The sequence below is a fragment of the Pithys albifrons genome, chromosome 1 (genome assembly GCF_047495875.1).
Source record: "Pithys albifrons albifrons isolate INPA30051 chromosome 1, PitAlb_v1, whole genome shotgun sequence".
Lineage (NCBI taxonomy): Eukaryota > Metazoa > Chordata > Aves > Passeriformes > Thamnophilidae > Pithys > Pithys albifrons.
This window is the reverse complement of record NC_092458.1, coordinates 57,676,027-57,699,331: the sequence shown is the minus strand read 5'-3', so window position 1 is coordinate 57,699,331 and position 23,305 is coordinate 57,676,027. Positions and strand designations below refer to the sequence as shown.

The 23,305-nt window shown below is 40.1% G+C and overlaps 1 protein-coding gene across 1 annotated transcript in view; it reads right to left on the bottom strand.

Annotated features, from left to right (window-relative positions):
• GTF2F2 (general transcription factor IIF subunit 2) overlaps nt 1-21,979 on the bottom strand; it is an 89,317-nt gene extending 67,338 nt beyond the window's left edge. The window contains exons 1-5 of the mRNA XM_071550879.1: nt 21,802-21,979; nt 13,648-13,721; nt 13,128-13,146; nt 12,136-12,280; nt 3,789-3,827 (exon numbers count right to left, since the gene is read on the bottom strand). Of these exons, the coding sequence (XP_071406980.1) occupies nt 3,789-3,827; nt 12,136-12,280; nt 13,128-13,146; nt 13,648-13,721; nt 21,802-21,867 (343 nt within the window). The 5' untranslated portion in view covers nt 21,868-21,979. The remainder of the gene's footprint in view (nt 1-3,788; nt 3,828-12,135; nt 12,281-13,127; nt 13,147-13,647; nt 13,722-21,801) is intronic.
• Nucleotides 21,980-23,305: the final 1,326 nt, after the last annotated feature.

Sequence of the window (23,305 nt, the reverse complement as noted above, 5' to 3'; positions counted from 1 at the left end):
AAACCTCCAGGGAAGGTGTGAATCCACCATCTCTCTGGGCAGCCCATTCCAATGCCTGATTACTCTCTCTGGAAAGAATTTTTTTCTGATATCCAACCTAAATTTCCCCTGGCAGAGTTTGAGCCCGTGCCCCCTTGTCCTATTGCTGAGTGCCTGGGAGAAGAGACCAACCCCCACCTGGCTAGGACTTCCCTTCAGGTAGATGACACTGCTCACCACAGGGGTATTGGAGTAGGTGACCTTTAAAGATCCATTCCCAATCAAACTGTTCTATGATTCTATAGTAAGTATTTTGGGGAGCTTTCACTCTGCTTCTGCACTGTTCTTATACTCATCTCAAGGCATCTGCTCTTCACCACCACCACCACAGACATGATTACCAGCTTAGATGATTTTTGGTCTGATCATGTCATTTCTCTCCAAATGTTTATCAAGTACAGTAGCAACACTGGTACTATCTTGCCTTTTATAAGTGGTTTACAACTATCACAACAATAAAAGTGATTTAAAATGTAATACATAATACTAATGATTTATGCCAAAAGTTTGACAGTACCTTACCAATGTAAAAATGCAGAGAAATTTTTTTAAGGACATAAATTATTTCTGAATGTTACTTATCTCATGTACCTCCTTTACTTTCTAACTACAAATAAACCTTACATATTTTTAGTACAACAATACCCAAAAGAGTTTGGTTATTAACAATATTAAATATTAAATACATGCATCATATAATATTAATTTATGACATAAATTACTGTTCTTTTATGTATTTATGTAGCATTTTATTATATACTATATATAAATTTAATATTTAGTATTCATATTACAGGCATATAAACACAAACAGAAATATTATATAAATATTACTACTAAATATATATATTATATAAATATTACTATCTTTGCCTCATTTTAGGCCAAAATAAAGTAGATTAACAGAAAAATGGAGCACTCAATAATCTGGGTTACTTGAAAGGTAGTTTGGTAAAGGTCATGTGCGTGGGGTGATGGCCCTGATAAGGGCTGGTGGGTTGAAGATGTCTCAGTCCCCTGGAGGGATGCTCCTGGCCGAGGGCAAAGGCTTTCAAACTGATAAGATTAACATAGGGTGAAGTGTTGTTTAAGGAATGACATGGCCCCCCTTCTCTAACCACTCTAGGAGCCACCTCCCCTCAGGCATCTGCATCACCCCCCCAATAGATTGACTATTAGTCACAAAACCACATGAAGGGAAAAAAAGGTATAAAAAAGTGTGTGCAGTTTAAACTCCAGTAGGAGAGTTAAAAATGCCAGTGTCTCTGTGAGGGTAACTGCTGCAGCTTGTCCTGCCTTCTCCTCCTCCTGGAACAATGTAGAGGTGAGAAGACCATGTGCTTTCTATTTTTTCTAACTTTACTTTCTTAACTTTACTTTCTTCCTTTATACATTCTGTCTTACATCTTATGATAACAGCTACTTTAATTCTTACTTTATAAGCATTTCTTTTACTAAATGTGTTTTGCTACCTTAATACTAATAACAGTAACTTGCTTCACACTTTGCTACTTTATATTGGTTATTGCTTTTTGCTATTCTTACTTTATAAGATCAGCTCTGTTTTCCAACTACAGTAACTTGCTTTACTTTCAATGTGCAGTTTCTTTTTCAACATGTGTGTTGATAAAAAGAAGCTCTGTTCTCTCTTTTTGTTTTGTGTTACAGAGAGAGTGGTGTGCAAGATATTTTATTGTCCTGTGTTATTGAGAGAGTGTCTAGATAGGTGTTTTAGGTGGCTGTGTTTTTAGTTAGTAGTTCTTTGTTGCTAGTTTCTGTCTGTTGTGAAAATGGGATACATTGCTGTATTGTAACTTGAGTATGTTTGTCTCTGTAGAATGTGTTTTGTGCTGGTTTCTTTTGGGGTCTTTTATCATTAATTCAATACAATCTTGCAGCTGAACGTTATCACCGGCAAAGCAGAACCCACAATAACTGTCACATATTTGTATTAATAAATGTTATTTCGGGAGCTGTTGTGAGAAAAGTTCTTTTCTCCCTGGCTTAAGTGTGGCTTCAAGTTAGAAATCAGAATCCCTTCCAACCTGTGGGCTGTCCGTTAGTTGACAGACAGTGTTGGGAAACATAAGGCTCTGATTGTCTAGAAGCGCTTATTGCTAATAATATTCCTCCCTGGCTTAAGTGTGGCTTCACATCAGAGGTCAGAACCCCTTCCATCCTGTGTGCTGTCAGTTGGAGGACAGACAGTGTTGGGGTACATAAGGATCTGATTGTCTGGAAGCACTTACGGCTAATAACTTTTAATACAGTTAAGACTAGAAATCTTTGTATTTCTGTCTCCCTCCTCCCTTTCACGTGACACATGCAAGTTCCACAATGATTTTGCGGAAAAAAGGGAATAAGCAAATAAGCACAACTGATGGTTGAGAGTACTCCTTTACATGCCCCAGGGTAACTCACTGCCATCACTCAGAAACTGAATCTTCAACCAGCTTGATTCCATCAAATGGGTTTAGCACTCATCCTGTCAGCATATTTAAACTGCCCACAGCACGCAGTAATTCATTATTCTGGCCAAAACAGAAATACAAACAACTAAACACGTGGCCATCTTACACAATATTCACAGAATAAAAAGGAGGCACCAGGAATGAAGAGCAGACAATACAATCATTCAAAACCAAACCAAACCAGAATAAATAAACCACAAAACCCAAGCAAAACCAAGGGTGCACTCCTACACTATAAACCAGCTAAACATAAGTATCAAAATTCTGATTCATTTTAGCAGTCAAATTTCAAGATCTATTTTACCTGAGTTATCATACAGCAGAGAGACTCAGTTTTCAAGAGGTATAAAATATTAATCTCTATAAAGCCCTTCATAACCTTAAAACCACATCACAACACAGAATCAGACTGAACAGGTTTTACCAAGAAATTAAGAAAAATCACAAGCTATTACACACCTTGGATTCAGTACAAGCCTGCAGCCTCTAACTGTTCTAACACCAATCTTCCGAAATACTTAAATGAATAGAATAAAAGACATCTCAGTTTTACAAAGAACTTCCTACTACAGAAAACAAAGCACAAACCCTACTTCTCACCAGACACAACATTGTGACAACATTTGATGCTGAAATGCTATTCAAAATAAGTCAAATATTAGATAAAGCAGACATCTCCACATTAAAGCATCTGAAAAAGTACTTTCAAGAGGACATTTTGAACACCCATTAACATTAGTCTCACCTTTAGGACTTGCTTTTAAGAAATGTAGGGGTGTGAGATTCTTTCCAGCCATCTCCTGTTACCACTTAGGAGTGTCACCCCACTCCCAGTACTACTTTATCTGTGTTGCATCAGAGATAAACCTACTTTTTATGGACTCTTTTTATGTCTGTTTAGTTTATGCAATTGAAATAGAATAACAAAGTATCTGGAAACTTGCTACAAACTCTCTAATCAAACGGAAAGAAGTCCAAGTAAAAACCACATACAATTAACCTAAATAAAAGAGTTGAGAAATAAATAAAACAACCCAAAGAACATTTCTAAGCCTCTCCCTCATCATTCTATTCCCTTTCTTTAAATAAAAAAATAATTTAAGCTTTTGGTCACAGCAGCTAACCAGTTTATAAAGTTATTTCTCAATTTTATGTTATTTTACTAAATATTACAAAAAAGACACTTTTTGTACTCCGTCAATTTCCTGAGAAGTAAAACTGAAAAGCTTCAGTCATCAGTGATTTCTTAAGCCCTTCAAAGAAAGTGCTGATACTCACCAGCACTGCCACTTTCCGATTTTTCTTCTGATTGGCTTTCTGGAAAAAAAAATAAAAAAGGAATCATAATGTTTCTGTGTTTATTACTTGAAATTACATCTGAAAGTGGGTTGCAAAGCACAGAATGATAAATTATGATAAAATCACAATCACTGGACGCGAGTAGTGCTTACAAATTTACCTTCTGAAGAATAATTTGCCACAAGGAGCAACAAAATAAGTCCTTTGGTGCCCAAATTCACAATGAGAGAAATGAGAGAACTCCATTACACCTCTGAGTGAGGTCTGCAAGAATGAAGTTACGCATTTATGCAAAATCAACGGTAGGATTATGCTTAAGCAAAGTATATTAATAATTTATCTCACTGGTCAGTCTAGACAAATACTACTTTTGTATATTAAAAAATGATCACCAAGGTTTTGCAAAAGAATGCTCTTAATTGGCATTAGGCAAATTTTTTAACTTGATCAACATCTTCTCTACCCTTTCTACAGAACACCAAAAATTTATTTCTTCAACCTTTTTCCTTTCTATTTGTCCTCAAATGGTACTATACTATATAAGTATGTATGGCCAGACTTCATGAACGCAGATTTGGGCAGGGCTCTCCCCACGTGGGTGTGCCCTTCAAGCCTGTGCAGTGGATGTTTTAGGTGAGGCACAGCGTGCACAGAACTGGCCCCACCCTTTAAGTCCTGAGGTCCATCTGCCACGGCCGAACGAGCTTGGACAGTGACAGGGAAGTGCCTGGGACTAGAACCTGCAGCCCCTGGTATTCCCAGGAGGTCTCCCATCCAAGTACTGACCAGGCCTGATGCTGCTGAGCTTCTGAGATCTGATGGGATTGGGCATCAGGGAGGCATTTAAATGGTGCTGTACTATAGCCCATTTGGATTTGTGTCTCAAGTATTTGTACTTGTCAAGTACAACAAATACACATAATCAGAAACATCACTTCTTTCACAGAGCAGAGAATCTTAAGAATGTGTGAAGGAGAAACAGACACAGTGTTGCAAAGTGACTTGACAAAAAATTATCACTCAGGTGAATGGCATGGGCAGACTCAGAAACAGCTTCCTGCAAGAAATTCCAATTCCACATTTCAAGAAATGGCAGACAGCAGATGTATTTTGGTGAACTGAGTTCTAATATTTACCCAGTCCTATGAAATTAAACCCCTACATAAATTTGTCAATCTTTTATTTAACTGCTTCTTCTATCTTTCTCCTTTTTATATATCTTCTATGGACAAAAAGATAAAAAGAACATTTTCACCTATCTGAAATACAGTTAAAAATGGCAAAACATACTTGTTCTTGGCTTTCAACTCAGGCAGTCACAGCTATCATTACAGGCTATTTACTTATAGGCAAGAGTGAATTACTGCTCTGACTTGGAGAGTAATTTTTGAGTTCAGTTAGTTTTAACATTTCTGCCATTTACAGGACGGGTATTAACAGAATTGAAAACATGAAATATTCTAGAAAACCTTTTCCATGCCACTGACTCTTGCTGGCTTTCAAGGCTGATATCCCTCTTTTCCCATTGAGATGGCTGACAGCCTGAGAACTAGTGAAAATCTAGAAACAAGTATCTCACCGTTCCTTGTTTCTTTATACCAGGTTGCTGTTGTCAGCCTTAGCAACTGAAGGCACCTGCTTTCTCTATAAGAAATCATCATCACTTGGTCTCTAACCAGCTACGAGCATTCACGGACTGTGTAAAAATCCCTGCCAACTTTCAGATATACCAGCAGGATAGCCTGGTTGCAGAAAACCATGCATTTTCTCATTGACACTATTTTTTGTGTGTATTTAGTGCATTTACAGCATAATGTCATTACCTAACCAATGCCTGAACTCATTTGTAGCTTAATTAAGGAAACAGTACACACAGAAGAAGCAAAGAGAATATAATGAAGAACATATGAACATACAAAGATATGAACACCTGTCTGGACTGAGACGTGAGATACAGCTGATTTAAAGCTGTTTAATTTTTAACTCTTTTCCAATGGAGGACCAGCCACCTACCCAAACTACTGCCAAAGACATCACACTTAAACATTGCTAATAGCGCCTCTGATTCAAATAATAATAAATGTATGCCATGTCTACAGGGGGAGTGTGTGTATCTTTGTGTGTGTCAACAGATCCATGCTCAACAGCAGAGACACACAGCAGATAAAATTCAAGCCTTGCAAAAAAGTGGCATTTTATTTCCTCCTCATTAGGCAACTCAGCTTTGTTATGATTAGGTCACAAATCTCTGCTTTAAAAATCTTCTCTACTAATATCATGCAGAAGGTAAAAGTTCTACTACGTCTACTTAATGTATTTTATTAATGCAAACTCCAGCTGCTCAGTCTCCTATAAAACATACAAGAGCTACAGATAAAGGTCAAAAGTTTGGGGTTGGTTAGTTGGGGTTTTTTGGGTTTGGTGTGGATTTTTGCTTTATTGTTGTGGTGACAGGGCACTGGAGTGTTGGTTTTTACACACACAAGTGAGACAGGAAAAAAAAGACATTTTAAGTCAATAAAATAGGCAGAAACACTATTCCCATCACACTGAGCTCATTTTAACACATGATATACTTGGAGTGTTTTATCCTCAATTGTTTAAATTTGTACAGGAATTAACAATCTATAGTTTTAATAACAGGAATGAAAAATAAAATTAGCTCATCCCCAACAGTGAGCTGAGCTCGCTTTACAGTAATGTTTTTAATTCTCCAACAGACATATGAGGTAGTCAAATATAATTTCCATTTTTTGTTTTACATGGAGAAGGGGTATGATGTAAGCAGTTGCAATTGTTTTCTAAATAGACTGTATAACACAATAAGACACACAATATTTTGAGCCATCAAAATGATGTCTACAATTAGACAAGCTTGAGTCACACATTCTGCTCTTCTGATCAAGGGTTTCACCTTTATGATCCCCAAAAATATTTGGAAATTTTCATAAATGCCAGAGATCTGAAAGGCTGCTGCTTTTCCTATTTCTTTTGAGGATGCTGATAGGTTTCCTACTTCTGCTAACAGTCCATAAGACTGAAGCCATAATGGAACAATAAAGCATTAAGTAAGATCCCAAAGCCTTTTGCAGACTGGAATATGTGGTTAAGTGACAGACTGAACAGAGAAAATTGGGAAGCACTGTTAAAGTAGAAAAGTATATGTCAAACTCCTCAGCAGGCTGCGCTAAGATAGGGGAACAGTGAGGGTGTTTACTTCATAAGAAACAGTCTGATGAGGAATTTCAGAACTCAAATATTTATCTAGTAAGACTGGAAGTAGTATTACAGGGCATTGAGATTCTAAGCATAATGTATTTTACTGAAAAGAATTAAGTAATTAAAGAAGTAACTGCTTCAATGAAATATTATTACTGTTTCTTCCCTCCACATTTCTTTAACGGCTGGATATATTCTGATATTTAAAAGTACATATATACAAAATACAGAACAAAACCCTCTGAATATTCATTTTCACTGGAATACAACTGTGCATTGTACATTACACAGCAGGTGTGATTCATGTAGAAACTCAGACAAGGTCCTTTTGTATATGAGAAGCTGTATAAAGGAAAAAAATCCAACAATTCAAAGCAACAGGAGAATTTTAAAGGATTGTGGGAATAAAGGAGCTGTTCTAAGGTATATAGGCGGAGTTATGCGTATTAGTGAACAAGAATACAAAAGAAGTAACTGAATGTCATAAATTGAACTTCTGAAAGAGAAGACTCAGAAAACAGGAGAAAAACACAATGCTATGAGACAGCGATGTTCTGTGAAGCATGAAACACTCAGACAATCCACGCATGAATGCTGCTCAGAAACAAAGCTCTGGCAGGTATTCTGTCAATGGAAATCTCTGAACTTGTTTTACTTTCAGTAAGATGGAAAGAGCATGAAAGAATTCAAAGACACAAAAATAGACATTAAGGCGATCCCACTTATGAAGGGGGAGTTGTGAAAACATATTCAAAATTTAAATAAAATTAATCATCTCATCCAACTTTACAGAAATATCTTATACTTTATTTGTGTCTATAGTGTAAATTCTTCTCCACCCATCAGTCCTTTACAGTTTGGGATGCAATTGCTTGCCAAGGTCTGTGTTTTCCTAAGGCGCACTAGTAGTGCATTTTTCAAAAAAATGGCTCAGTAGGAAACATTTATCATTATCTCTAACAAAGTTGCATTTTTTTATTTATATTTAGATCCAGGAAACCTAAACTACTTGCTGGCAGAAAAATTAAGCATCACGCAACTAAAGCAATAAAGAAAGTAATTTAAAATCATAATCAGAAAAGTTTGCTGTTAAATGTTTAACCAAAGAATCTTCCCATTCCTTCAACCAAGAAAGAAACTGCTGAATTATAAAACTATCTTATGCTAGGATGTCTGCTAGTAGGAAGCTCAGAAAACAATTTTAACCAAACATATCCTATATATCAGGCTCATGAATTGCCTCTAGATAGTTTGTAGTTATACACACATAGAAAAGATTCATTTTATTCAATATATTAAAATATATGCAAGATGCTCTCCTTTCCACCCGCCCGAAAATCACAGCTATGACAGCTGACGACAAAGATAAGATAAAATGACTGGAAGCACAAATAGCATCGTTGCATAGCAACTGTTGATGTACATATGGTGATGTTTATGGAACAGAATGCAGTTCATATTTAATGCAGAAATAATACCGAAACCAGCCTAGACAGCAAGACCTAGACAGCAAGAGACAACTGTGCTTTGGATCCCTCTGCAGACATGAGAGAAGACACACTTCCCATCAGCTTTGCTACTGTGATGCTCAGGAACACCACCAGGCAGGCCTTAGTGATCTGCCCAGCAATGAAGACAAGGCAATATCTCACATGTGCAATCAGCCTTGCAAATGAACTAGGGAGCTATTTTGCAACTACTACTTTCAGAGTACATTGTACTATTCTGTATTACTCACTAGAGATATTTCAAAATACAGAAACAGGAAAAGAAACAGGAGAAACCTCAGAGTTACTTTAAATGGAAGATGCAGCATGCGTGAATAGACCAGATTTTTAACAGTATCTGAGATGTGAGCCACTTTATCCAGTTTCATATTAGCTGAGATCTAGTATGCACACTGCAGAAGACCAAGAAACTGCAATTCATTAGACTTTAGACACAACAAATCCCACCTCATAAGAGCCTACTGCTGCCCATTAACTAATATGGGACACAGAGGTTTACAATGGAAGAACTAAAGAAGTTCTTCCAATACAACAGTTATTAGAAGCAGGCTCAGTTAGGACAAAGCAAAGGAAAACCCATAGAAAATCCATTCATTAGTCTAGTAATTGCATCATGTAGAAAATATTGAATTACTTGTTAAATTTGATCTTTTTTGCTTGCTATAAATGACATGATGAGTCAATGTGAAGTGCTGAATTATCCACAATATGTAAACTCCCCTGCAGCATCTTTCAAGATTACAACAGACTTCAGAAGGACCATATAAAGGTACTACAACATAAGGATCACAGGATTAAAGGACTCCACCCAGAACAGATCTTAGGGAATTCAACATGCTCAAAAAAAAGACAGAAGGGTGAATAAAACACTAACCCACAAACAAATAAACCCCACCCTTTACAAAACAAACCAAACAGCTTTATGCCATTTTCTCCATTTTAGGTAAATTCAGCCCTCAAGAAGGACTGAGAGCAATAGTGCATGAAGTATTTTTTATATTTTTTTATTTGAATAATTCCTCAAATGCATTCTTCCAGATGCATGACATCTACAGTTCCATACCAGCTTAATATCTGGCCCACGGTTCAGATTGGCATATTGCTTCTGTTATGTGGTGCACTTCAGAAATGGAACAGGATCCCCAATGCTTTTCAGAAGAAATATGCTAATTATAATATGAAGACAAATACTGATCTGTGAACCTACAAAGTAATGAATTTCAGTTTCCTATGACTGTCTCTTCCTGTGGATAGACTGATGTGCAAAGATGTGGAGGCTTTTATTGACTGTTTTTCCATGGTTCATATAAATATAGTATGTTTTTCCATGTGGCATGAAACAGGATAGCAGCCTTTCTTTCCGGTGCGGTATCTATACAGCTTCAGTCCACTCTTCAGGACACCTGTTTTCACACCAGCCATAATTCACTATGAAATTTGTTGAAATTGGTCATGACACTCAAAACGTATTTGTGATACACATTTAAACACACGGGTATGGCTGCAGACATGTGGTGCCTGTAAGGAATCTGACTGAAATATTTGTATCACATTCATTTTCACAAGCAAAAGAAGTCAGGCAAGAAAAGCACAAGAAAGTTGATGTTTGGCTGTACTCTCAGCACCAACTTAAACACAACAGCAACAGATTTTAGCCATTTTGCATCTAAATCAGTTCCATGAAAACTCACTGACTGCATGTTATGCTTGCTAATCTCAAGCAAAAACAATTTTGACAGTCTATGCTTACTCAGAGCTTCATTCCAAACATTTCTCTTGTCACTAATTACCTTTTGCTCCCAATTAAAATACTAACTTCTACTCAGTAGATCTGTGTTTCTTGAGTATCATTTTCTAGTTGCTAAGAAATGCAAAAGTTTTGATTCAATAAAAAAATCAGACAGTTTCTAAATAACTAAAAATTTGGAGACACTGATATTAACAGATGATAAAACAGATATAAATGGGTATCTTCTAACTACCACATTCTAACAACTTTCATTCCAACTGATGACAATACTCCACATTGCAGCTAAGCATCTGCACTCACTGCAGCTTAAGTCACTGTTAGAGGTTTCTGATGCAATATTTTGTATTAAAAGTGTCTTGAGATTTGCAGCAAATATGCCAGAGTTGATGAATGCATATTCTAAACACACTTCAAACCTAAAATCTCTCTGTTTTTGTAAAGCATTCTGAAGTTGGGGCACATAGAAATAAAACAGGATGAGGTACTACTAAAATGCTTGCAACATTCTGAAAAACTTGCTTTCTGTCTCTTTTTCCATTTGCAATCTATGAATTACAAACTCTAGCATTTTTAAAAAGTTGCAAATCACACACACAAAAACACAAGTTTTTTAAAGTGAAAAACCAGTCACACTATCACACTAGTTTCAGAGAAAGGGATAATGAAAGGGATAATGAAAAGTGCCTGAGTGGTAGCATAAGTGCTTTTAGTTCTAAATACAACTGAAACAGCCAAGCTACTTGTACCTACATATCTCACTGCTCAATCATTAAAGCTTTCAAATACATATTAAAAAGGAGGTGATCAACCTATTAAGTATTCTAATTCTATCCTGTGAGTTACAGTTCCCCTTCCCTCATTTATTTGATAACGCATCACACTGACATCACAGCAATTACTTGCCAGCCTGTGAACATCAAAAAATCTGAAGCTGGTCACAGTGTATTTTCTGCCCCACAGAAGACAGAAGTAACAAACAATACTAACATTATTTGTTGTCTGGGGACACCAAAACCTATATGCCTGAAACTGGGATCCCTTCTGCAGACAATGAGATATGCTCTGCAGATACCTGTCTTCTCTCTCTAACGTCCTGAACTTGACCATGTAACTGCAGCAGAAACCTTACAGCACAAGAGACTTACGTGCAAGGCAGTCTGCTGAACATACTGTACAGTGGAAGACTACCATGTCCCTGAAGTCTAACATGCAATGTAGGACATACAATCTTGAATATCCTAATCACTCATACAGCTACTGAGCTGAATTTAAGGCAGGAAGCTGAAATCCAGTAAGAAAAACTGTAACCTTACTGCTGCACTGTTTGATTATTATGACATTATTAAGCTTTAATACACTTAAAGCATGTATATACTTCCAGAAAATGTGCTGCACCAATGTTTTACTGTTCAAATGCATTTGTTCAACTGGATAGAGGAAAAATCCACACTCTTATAAAACCATATTCACAGCAGAGAACAACTCAAGGAGAAAAAGAAATATTAGTTCATCCCCAAAATACATGGGAACACAAAAAACATTTTCTGCAGTGAAAACACTAAAGGGGAATGTACACAATATACTGCACTCTATATTGCACTCCACATTCTCTGTTCTCTTCAGCAGACCAACAGCTGAACTGTACATGATAACCCTTTGTGCAGAACTTATAAGTTGCTCAACCACATGAAGAAATGAGATAGCAGACACAAAAAAATTACAACAGTACTTTGTATGCAGATAAAAACAAAACAGAGCCAAAACCTGACTTCTGAGTCTTCTTTTACAGAATTGAGGTTATTAAAATCCTAAATAATGGAATAGTAACATAACTTTAATTCTCACTTACCTACTGGAGTTTCTGTGAACACAGTTAAGGTCTGTCCTCCCACACTTTGCAAAAGAAATGGATGTTCCCTTGGTGCACTGACTGAAGCAGGTTTTCCTCCAATATCATTGATGCTTGCAAGCTCTTCATTCAAAGTAAATGACACCTAAGAGTCACAATTGCCACAGTGTTATTAAACAGACTCCATTACACTGTTTTACAAGTTATGAGGAAACAAAAAGAGAGAAAAAACAAGTAGCATAGCATATTTCCATTTCAAAAACATAAAAGGGGGATAAGAGTCTTTCTCCATTGTGTTGAAAAAGAATTCAAAGCTTTCATGTAGTTAATAAAAGTTATGCACCTTTTAAAAAATTTGTAAATTACTTCCTCTTGAAGTCAGAGAACAATTTGATTTTACTTATTAAAATGTAAGCCATAACAGGTTTTCAGCCATTATCAGTATGAATGCTTAAAAATGTTTCACACAGCCAGCTGAGTTCCAGAAAAAGTGCTAAAGTACCACAACAGGTGTTATTGGCCTGGGACCCCTGAATTGGAAACGGCCCAGAAGAGGATTAAACACGGCTCCTTCACCATGTTTACATTGTGTGCTCAATGCAAGAGCTAAAGAAGAAGGGACTGGCTAACCAGAATCTCTAACCACAGGCCATAGAAACAAGAAACTTGAAGAGGGATCTTTCAGACCAGCACTGTGTGCTTTTCCTGTGCATCCTCCTTAGCCTTTTGCACTAACACAACTCAAAACGTTTAGAAAGGTCACCGCTTCAATTGCTGCTTACAGATGGGTAATCAAACTGAGAGAAGAGAGAGATTGGCTGGAAGTCCCACAGTAAATCTACAGGCAGAGCTACTAACAGAATTCTCTCCTCCTGATTTTGTGGTACAGGTGTAACAAAAAAATAAGTGACATTAGAAACCAGCATGTTCTAAACAATTTTTAGAATTCAAAATACAAACATTGATAGTATTTGTAAGTAGTAATTACTTACTTCTGTTCTTCCTTGATTTCTGCAAAAGAAAATATATAATGTTTAAGTATTTAATAAGTAAATAAATATTAAAAATATTTAACAAAGTGTCCATAACTTAACTCCTCAAGTTTAACTTTCCTGATAAAAAAGAAAATTGAAATTCTAGTTTTGTTACCCATCTTCACTCCTGAGCTGCTCGATTTTTTTGTTATGCTGGTTCCCAAGAATAAATGTGAAAAGTTAGCACTGAAGAATAAAAGTAGCAAAACAGCACATGTAAGTTAAAGAAAATTCTCCAGTTACATTTTAGATTTGAGAAATAAAACATCATGTAATGGGATACAGTGACTCCACAGCATAACTTTGTACAATTTATATTCCTAATGACTACACAAGCAAGTATCATTCAGGTATCAGAGAAATATGTATACTGTTGGCAAGAAACAGGATTATGTACTACAATACCTGCAAATATCTTACTGCAGGTAACTTTCTCTAAGAAATGCAACTAGTAAAGGTATATATACTAAAGGCTTACTTGACAATCCTTAGTTTGCCCACTTCGCCTCTTCCCAAAGCTTTATTCCACTGTTGTGACAAGTATTTGGGGACCTAGGCAAAGAACACAGATTTCACAAAAAGAAGGTTTTAAAATCCTGTATTAATTGTGCATGTATATATATTTTAAATGCTTTTATTCTGACCACAGCAGTATAAAGTATGCATTAAATACAGTAGACAATACAGAGTCATAGAATGGTTTTGGTTGGAAGGGGCCTTTATGGTCATCTAGTCCAATCCCCCTGCAATAAGCAAGGATATCTGCAACTAGATCAGGTTGCTCAAAGCCTCGTGTACCTTGATTTGAATGTTTCCAGGGATGGCACATCCACAACTTCTCTGGGCAACCTGTGCCAGCGTTTCACTACCCTCATCATAAAACATTTCTTCCTTATATCTAGTCCAAGTCTACCCTCCTTTCAATTAAAACTATTACTCCTTGTCCTATTGCCACAGGCCCTACTAAACAGTCTGCGCCCATCTGTCTTATCAGCTCCCTTCAAATACTGGAAGGCAGCTATACGGTTTCCATGGAGCATTCCCTTCTCCAGGGTAAACAACTCAGCTCCCCAATCCCTTCTTCACAGAAGAGGTGCTCCAGCTCTCTAGTCATCTTAGTGGCCGATCTCTGTACTCGATCCAACAGGTAGGTACACCATCCCTCTCACGCTGGGGGACCCAGACACGCTGCCTTTGATGCAGCCTAGGACACAGCTGGCTTTCTGGACTGAAAGTGCACACCACTGGGTCATATCTAGCCTCTTATCCATCAGCTCCCCAAAGCTCTTCTCCATATGGCTGTTTTCAATCCCTTCATCCCTCAGCTTGTATTGATCCTGGGGATTGACCTGACCCAGGCACAAGAACTTGCACTTGGCCTTGCTGAACTTCATGAGGTGCACGTGAGTCCACTTCTCAAGCTGTAAGATGGATGAATGGATGGATGGATGGATGGATGGATGGATGGATGGATGGATGGATGGATGGATGGATGGATGGATAGATAGACGGATAGATAGATGGATAGATAGACAGATAGATAGATAGATAGATAGATAGATAGATAGATAGATAGATAGATATAGATAGACGGACGGATAGTTACAGACAGACAGACACAGACGGATGGATAGATAGATAGATAGATAGATAGATAGATAGATAGATAGATAGATAGATAGAGATAGACAGACAGATAGATAGATAGATTCTGCAAGGTAGACCAAAGAGAATAATGTAACACAAAAATACAGCCAGCATAGAGCCCCAAATGAGGGGAAAACCTGATAAAAACTTGAATTCCAAACACTTTTATCCAATTGTGAAAGGCAGAAAAATATCAGCATCATATTCTTAAATTAAGTAGTCTTGATATTTTATCAGGTAAAATTATAGTTTTAAATATTCATTAGAACTTATGATCTCTCTGGGGGAAAAAAAACTGCGTGAACCAAACAGGCACAGTAGATGAGAAGTTAGATAATTACAACTCAAGAGACCAAAAGGTGCTCTGAAGGGAAGGCTTAGCGTTTGGGAGCCTGAGAAACACTGAGCAGCAGATCACAGCCCTACTCTACCATATGTCCACTTCTCCAACAGCAGAACCACCTGAGGCAAATCTGCCTCCCATCACTCATTCCCAGTCCTTCACTGCATTTGGACAAGTATTTGTGCAGCTCGTCAGTATATAGAAAGAACAGCCTGATCTGGCTGGGAGGTGCAAGGGACTTCTATGTTTTAGCTGTGCTGATTATCTATTTAGCAGGTGAAACAACCAAATGAGCTCCCCAACCCATTTCCCCAAACAGCTGCACAAAGTAGATGTCAGGGCAGGGCCAGGAACAAGCTGGCCTGCTTAACATGATGCATGCAAGGATTAAAAGCTGCTCCAGTGATGTTAACTCACCTACATGAAAATTCCTTCAGTTACAAAGGTTTTGGTATTGGCAGCATCAGGTGAGCTGGGCTCATAATGGGCAATAAAGGCCTCTGGGAAGCAGCGTGTCCTTCAGAACTTTTCAGCAATGTTCTTCACTGGTACAGCAAAGCTTATTGTGGCTCACACAGTCCACAGCTACTGAAAACATCTGTGCCCACACACAAAAATGATGTGAGGCGCTGCCAGTGAGAAACACACTAAGCTATGCCTGTGGCATTTTCTGTTTCAAGCAATAAAGAAGCACTTTGAAGTCTGACTTTTGTCTTGCACAGAATAAAACTAAGCCAAGTTTCACTACAAAGCTGAGGCGGCAAAAAGCCTGTTCCAAGAAGTTGTTGGAAAAGAGCAACCTGGTAACTTCCTAAAGCTCAAATTAATTTAACACTAACTTTGCATTTACCTGTTCTTCAAAAACTCCAGAAGATACCATGGAACTGGTGTTCACACTCTTCTTTAGACTCACAGCACCCCATGAAGTATTGTGGAATAGCTGGAAAACCCACATGTCCTCCAGCAGTTCAGACTAACTAAATGTCAGTCCAGGTTCCCATAAAGTTCAGACACTGGGTCAAAAATACCACAAAAGCAGAACAGAAAGCCACAAACTGGCACAATCTATTGATATATACTTTTCCACATTTTTCAAAGTGGCAGTTTTCTAGAACTGATTCCATGCCAGATCAGACACAATTTTCTTTCTAAGGCCAAGATAAATGCTGTGACGTGCTCCAGCTGACTCAACAGAAATATTATTATGTACTTGCACCTAATCTGTATTTAATTTATACTGCCAGGTAATAAGGTAGATGCGCATTTGGTGTTAGTGGACAAAGAGTGAAGGACACTCATGCTGTTAAAATCACTGCCTTGCTATGTAATGTATTCAGATTAAGAGGTTGCAGATCAATCACGCTTCTTTCAGCTGCATGGAAAACAGTCTCAAAGAGTTCATCTTTCTGCTGGCCTACCTGTGATCAAGGGTTATGCAGAGAAAGACAAAGGGTTATGAAGGACTGTGATCAAAGGATCACTTCTAGCTATCCACAGATACTTCAGATAAAACCAGATGGCACTCACAAACCACATACTAAACTCTGTGGGACCAGGCTAATGACGTAAACAATCACAGGAGAGATTAAATAAAATCTTACATGCTGTAGATAGCTTATTTTGCCCTTTTAACTTTAGCATAATAAAGTTGGAGAACAATCAGTTTACAAACTCTTAATATTCCTTTAAAGAACACATGGAAAACAAGAGCAACCTGCTTTTACAGTGCAGAATTTTCAAAGATCCCACAGTAGGATTGTTGTAGTTTGGGATTATTATGTAAATTCTCTCCCCTGCCACTTAACTGCCCAGGCCAGCGGTTAACAAAAGAAGCAGTTAACTGTGATCGCTGGGGTGGGGGCAGGTTTGTCTCTTTTGGTTTTTTTTTTTGGATATTCTCCTCAGTCTTGGCTCGGCGGAAGGGGGGAGTGGGGACTCCAAGGAGGCAGGCTGCCCTGCTGGTTACTGCTGGGGTTTTTCCCTGGCTGTCTTGCCGCTGCCTACTTCGGACCACCTTTTTCCTGCCGTGCTGCTGCCTGCCTTGGATTTGCTGCTGGTTGCTCGTACTTTTCTGCTTCTTGGACGGGGAACACAGGGGGAAGAGACTGAGTCCATCTGAAAGCCCACTGCTCGTCTGTTTCGCTGGAGAGGGACTGAAACTCACTCTGCAGCCAGCCGAGCTGTGACAAGGACACTTAAGTATAACCTTTTCTCCCGGAGGAAAACCTGCTGGGTTTTGTTGTTGTTTTTTTTTTCTCTTATGGTGTTGGGGAAGTGGGTTGCACTAGTCTGTTTACATATATATATATATATATATATAGCAGTTATCCTTCTTGTATTAAAATTCCTTTTCTTAAATTTGATAAAGAGTGGTGTGATTATTGTGGAGGAGGCCCCTCCCCTGCTTGTGGGTAAAACATTTTGGTTTTTCCCCTCAAACCGAGACAAGGATTTTAAAAAACACATACCCACAAAAAAGGAACCTATAGACAGAATACCTGTCAAGACTGAAAGGCTACTGAATGTTTTCAAGACAAGTGGCCTATATTCTGGGATTTCTAAGTAAGACTACTCTTCTCTCCAAAGAAATATACAATTTAATCACTAGAACAGATCTGACATACTACAGAGCATCACTTCAAGACCTCTTCACACTGCTGCTCTCCTCTTGCTACTCATATCACACAAACACCCAGACTCCAGTACAGGAGGCACCCTGCAGGTAGTGTATGACAGGAAGGCCCCTGCTCCACACATCTCTCAGGTTATTCACAGCTTCCTATCCACCTTTAAAGACAATACACAGGCAGCCCCTCTGTAACAAAGTACCTTGGAGTATTAATTGACAGGAAGCTCAGCATGAGCCAACAGTGTGCCCAGGTGGCCAAGAAGGCCAACGGGATCCTGGCCCGTATCAAAAATAGTATGGCCAGCAGGAGCAGGACAGTGATCCTTCCCCTGTACTCTGCGTTGGTGAGGCCACACCTTGAGTACTGTGTTCAGTTCTGGGCCCCTCAGTTCAGAAAGGATATTGAGGTGCCGGAGTGAGTCCAGAGAAGAGCAACAAGGCTGGTGAAGGGACTGGAGCACAAGCCCTATGGGGAGAGGCTGAGGGAGCTGGAGTTGTTTAGCCTGGAGAAGAGGAGGCTCAGAGGTGACCTCATCACTGTCTATAACTACCTGAAGGGAAGTTCTAGCCAGGTGGGGGCTGGTCTCTTCTCCCAGGCACTCAGCAATAGGACAAGGGGGCACGGGCTCAAGCTCTGCCAGGGGAAATTTAAGTTGGAGATCAGAAAAAAATTCTTTCCAGAGAGAGTAATCAGGCATTGGAATGGGCTGTCCAGAGAGGTGGTGGATTCACCATCCCTGGAGATTTTTAAACGCAGATTGGACGTGGCACTGAGTGCCATGATCTGGTAAATGGAGTGGAGTTGGACCAAGGGTTGGACTCGATGATCTCGGAGGTCTTTTCCTACCCAATCGATTCTATGATTCTATGAAATTAATTCCACTTTTCTGTAAGGAATTAAATCAGTTCTTTTTCTATATAGCAATCCACACGCAGTGCGTACATCAGCAACTGAGTAATGCTGTTGTCAGGTTCTATGTTCTAATTTTCCTTTGAAGATACAAAAATAATTATATAAAGGTATCTTTCTAACTACAGATAATTGCAGCAGATTAAGTAAAAAAACCCTGACCAACACACAGGGAATCAGAAATTAACAATTCTACCGGCTAACACTAAATGGGCTTCATTTTACTGCAAGTACATGATCAAAAGTTATAGTATTCCTCTATATTACCTTTCACTGCAAACAAAAAAATAAAAATCCAGTTGGATTTTTTTTTCTGGATTTGTACTAACGCAACTTACTCTATGGTACCTTCTTTTACTGCTCATGCTTCTGAAATACTCATCACTACATTTAGTATTGTCTGTTAAGTAGTCCCTCTGGAATACTTCCTGTGCTAGCACAGTGAATGCAGAATGGAAATCAAATAAGCCAGCTTTTTTATTCCATCAGAACTGATTGCTCCCTCCCTCAAAGAAAGGATAAATTCAGCCCCATTATCCTTGCTAGTGAAGATAAAACATGCAGGTACTATCTACCATCTTGCCTCTCAGTGTGTTGAAAATCTTAACAAGGATAGTTGTTTCCAAGTTCAAGTCTGAAGGAAATCAAAGGATAAAATCATGCATGTCCCTTGTTATGCTCTATCAGTGGTAGGAACTTTTTAGTAATTTTTATCACTATTATACAAGAAAGACAAATTGTAAGTTCAGAACACATGCATGAAATATTACATTAACTCTTACTTGGAAGAGTAATATTTAAGTGTTCCTTTTAGTCCCGTTTTCTCATTAAAACAGGCAGCACTCTCTGCTCACACAGTGGCACTAACTGCAAGCAGGCGTGTGCCTGAAAGTTCATGGCTTGCTTCAGGAAACACCAAACTGTATCAGACTAGAAGACAAACAAGTTCATTGTCCTATCTCCAAACGCAGACAACAGTGGATACTTCAGGAAAAACACGGAAACATATGAAGAAAAGATATTTCTCCAGCAGGCTCTTCTAATTTCTAGGATGTCTTAGCAGACCTGGGAGATGGCAGCATATTCAATCTCTGAATTCAATTTTCTTGCCCAAATTTGACTAATGGTGTTTCAGCTTCTATATTTTTCAAATTCACAACCTCTTATTGCAGTAAGTTCCAAAATTTAATGACATATGGTGCAAAAATGGTGTCTGCTTGATTTGCTCCAAGCCCCATCAGATGAATTAATCTGACATACCTCTAGTTCTTGTCTTCAAAATTACTCTTTCCTATTCACCTTTGCCTATTCACTTCTTCCTTATCCACTTGTGACATTACTTATTACTTCACATCTCTGTAAGATTTCCAAATTAATCCTCTTGCCAACCTGAAAGGTAGTAACGTATTGAAGAATTCCTTCCACAGCCATCATACCTTGTTTCCGAGACCCTGCCTGGTGCTCTCCTCTGTCCTGTTTCTAGGTCCACTGCACACTTTCCACACCAGGGAGGATGAGACCACAACAACACAGATCATTCCAAATAGAGGCAACATGATGCTGCAATAATATTTTGTTTTCTGTATCCTTTGTAACCACATCCAGTGTTGACTCTGCTCATCTGACATGACATTCTTATAGTCACCCATATGTACTGAAAACGTAGATCTCCTGAATGACAACAGCCAGCAGAGACCAAACTTCTGTGTACATGTAACTAGGATAGTGTTCCTCCATGCGTGTCAGATTAATTTTTCAGCTCTGAATTTCACCTGCCATTTTATCATCCTGTCACTCAGTGTATCATGATATAATTCTGCATATTTCCGCTGGCAGGTTTCATTGATACTGCCCTGGATAAGCTCCTACAATGAGAGCACCACACTGTTCATTGTGGTTTCATGACACTCAGGTGTCATTACAAAAGAGGAAGACAAGAGGCAGCACCCTGCCCACTACAAATTTTGCACGGCAAAGCAAGGCTGAAATTCCCCATCATTTTTAAGGGGCATAATAAGATGCTTTGGTGGCTGAAGTATGATGATGTCACATCTCTTGCACCACTCAGGACTAGCATTTCAATACCACCCTGCCCTCACAGGTTCTTTCAAGCTGATGATCTGAGTCTGCTCCTAAAAGAGGAAGAAGAGAAAGTTGTTTCTGCCCAGACAGAACAAATACAGGTCTAGAAAAACAGGGGCACAGGGGACACGAAGAGGGGCAGGGCAGGTGCTCCCCCACTGGCTGTGAGTCTCCTCTTTCTGAGACACCCGTGCTGTTGCCAGCAGAAGCAGCCAAGAGGTCTCGATGGCAAGACCGTCACTCCAGGAACAAAGCACACGCAGGCAGTGCCAGCCCTGTGAGTGGTGGCACCAGGCGTGAGCAGGGCCCTGCACCAGACAGCTTCGATTTCACAACCTCGGTACCTTTCCATTACAGCTGTACTGCTCTAGCACCAGAGGGAGCTGTAGTGACAACATACTGGCCTTCACCTCCCTAATTCCTTTTTAGTTTGTTTGTTTTTAAATGAGGATGTGAATCTGGACACACTGAAACTTGCCCCAGCTCTCAGAGGTCTTGGGATATTAAGTTCCACTGCCATGCTTGTTACTCGTAACAAAAGCACCAGCCAAAGACAAGGAAGAATTTTTTTTTACTGTGAGGGTGGTGAGCCACTGGTAGAGCTTGCCCGGGAAAAATGTGGATACCCCATCCCTGGAAGTGTTCAAATTCAGGCTGGACATGGCCCTGAGCAACCTGGTCTAGTGACAGATGTAGGAACCATGCCCACGGCATGGGGATTTTGGCCTAGATGATGGGTAACGCCCATTCCAATCCCTTAACATCCCGATTCCATGACAGCTCCCCGGTATCCAGCTTTTTCCCTGCAGTGCTTCCTGCCCTCCGCAGGTATCCGGGCCCAGCCTCGCGCTGTCCCCGAGAAGAGGAGCGGGGGCAGCGACTGCCCCGGAGCACAAGGCAAGCCTGACACGGGCAGCCCCGGAACCGGCCAGGGCGCACGGCGGGGCGGAGACGAGCGGAAGGGCCCGGCCGCCTCAGGCCGCGCTGGGCCGGACCCGCGGGGGCGCCGGCGGCTCCTCACCTTCACCAGCCACATGCCCGTGTTCTGCTTGGCGCCGGTGAGGTCCAGCTCGCCCTTGTCGCTCATGGCGAGGCCGGGCGGGCGCGGGACAGGCAGGGCTGGGTTGGGAGCGGTGGCAGCGCACACAGGCACACGGCGGCCCGCGGCGGACAAACTTCCTCCGCTCACGCTGCTCGGCGGGGCGGGGCCGGATGGGGCGGGACTGGTGGGGCGGGGCCTCACTGCAGCGGGGCTGCGGGTTCGAGTCCCACCCGGCCAAGCCCGGGGGTGTAGGTCTGCGGGACGGCCGCAGAAAGTTCCAGAATCACAGAGTCACAGAATATTCTGAGTTGGGAGGGACCCACGACGGTGGTCGAGTCCAATTCTTAGCTCTCTGTAGGACATCCCCAGGAATCCGACCATGTGCCTGAGAGCGTCCAAATACCTCTTGACCTCTGCCAGGCTTGGTGCTGTGACTGCTTCACTGGGGAGCCTGTTCCAAGGCCCAGCCACCCACTAGGTGAAGAACCTTTTTATAATATCCAACCCAAACTTCCCTGACACAACTTGAGACCATTCCCCCGGGTCCTCTCACTGGTCACCACAGAGAAGAGATCAGTGCCTGTCCTTCCTCTTCCCCTTGTGAGGAAGCTGTAACTGCAATGAGGTCTCCCCTCAGTCTCCTCTTCTCCAGCCTGAACAGACCAAATGCCCTCATCCCCTCCTCATTCGGCTTCCCCTCAAGGTCCTTTCCCACCTTAGTAACCCTCCTTTGGACACTCTATAGTAGCTTTATATCTTTCTTATGTTGTGATGCCCAAAACTGCACACAGTATTAAAGATAATGCCACACTGCACAGAGTAGAGTGGGAGGTTATTCTCTCCCTGTATGGGAAGAGTTATCCCGGCATGCTGAAGAAACAGCAGCATGCAAAATGATCCAGAGGAACTGGAGCAGCAGCCTGGAGAGAGATCCGCTTCTGTGTGGAAGGGAAATGATGGGCAGAAGAGCAGCTCCTGGGAAAGAAGTCAGAGCACTATGGTGTGCCCAAAGGTCACAAAAGTGAGGAAAACACAGTTGGTTCCCCCAGTACAAATTTACATCCTCTCAGTACAAATTTACATCCTCCTTGAAGTCTGGTTGCTCAATATAAAGATCATACTCCACATGGGACTGTGCCAGCTGCAAACGGAGAGTTTTTCTGGTGCAATATGCAAGAAATTGCTCATCTGGCTTGCAGAAAATGATCTCAGTATTATATCTCAGATATGAGAGTCTGCCTTTCTAATTACAGACAAGCATCTAAGTAACCAAAGAGAGCAATGCTTTTATGTATATCTGAAGCAATAACAGCTAACATTGAACTATTCTGATTAGGATTAATTACAATTAAAAATTACTTTGGTTTTTACATTAGAACTCTTTTTTTCTGCAGAACTCAGCTGGGAGAGTGGCTAGAGCTTATATTGTTAGTCAGCTTCAACTAGAAATTCAGATTTCATTAAGACAACCTTTCACAGACAC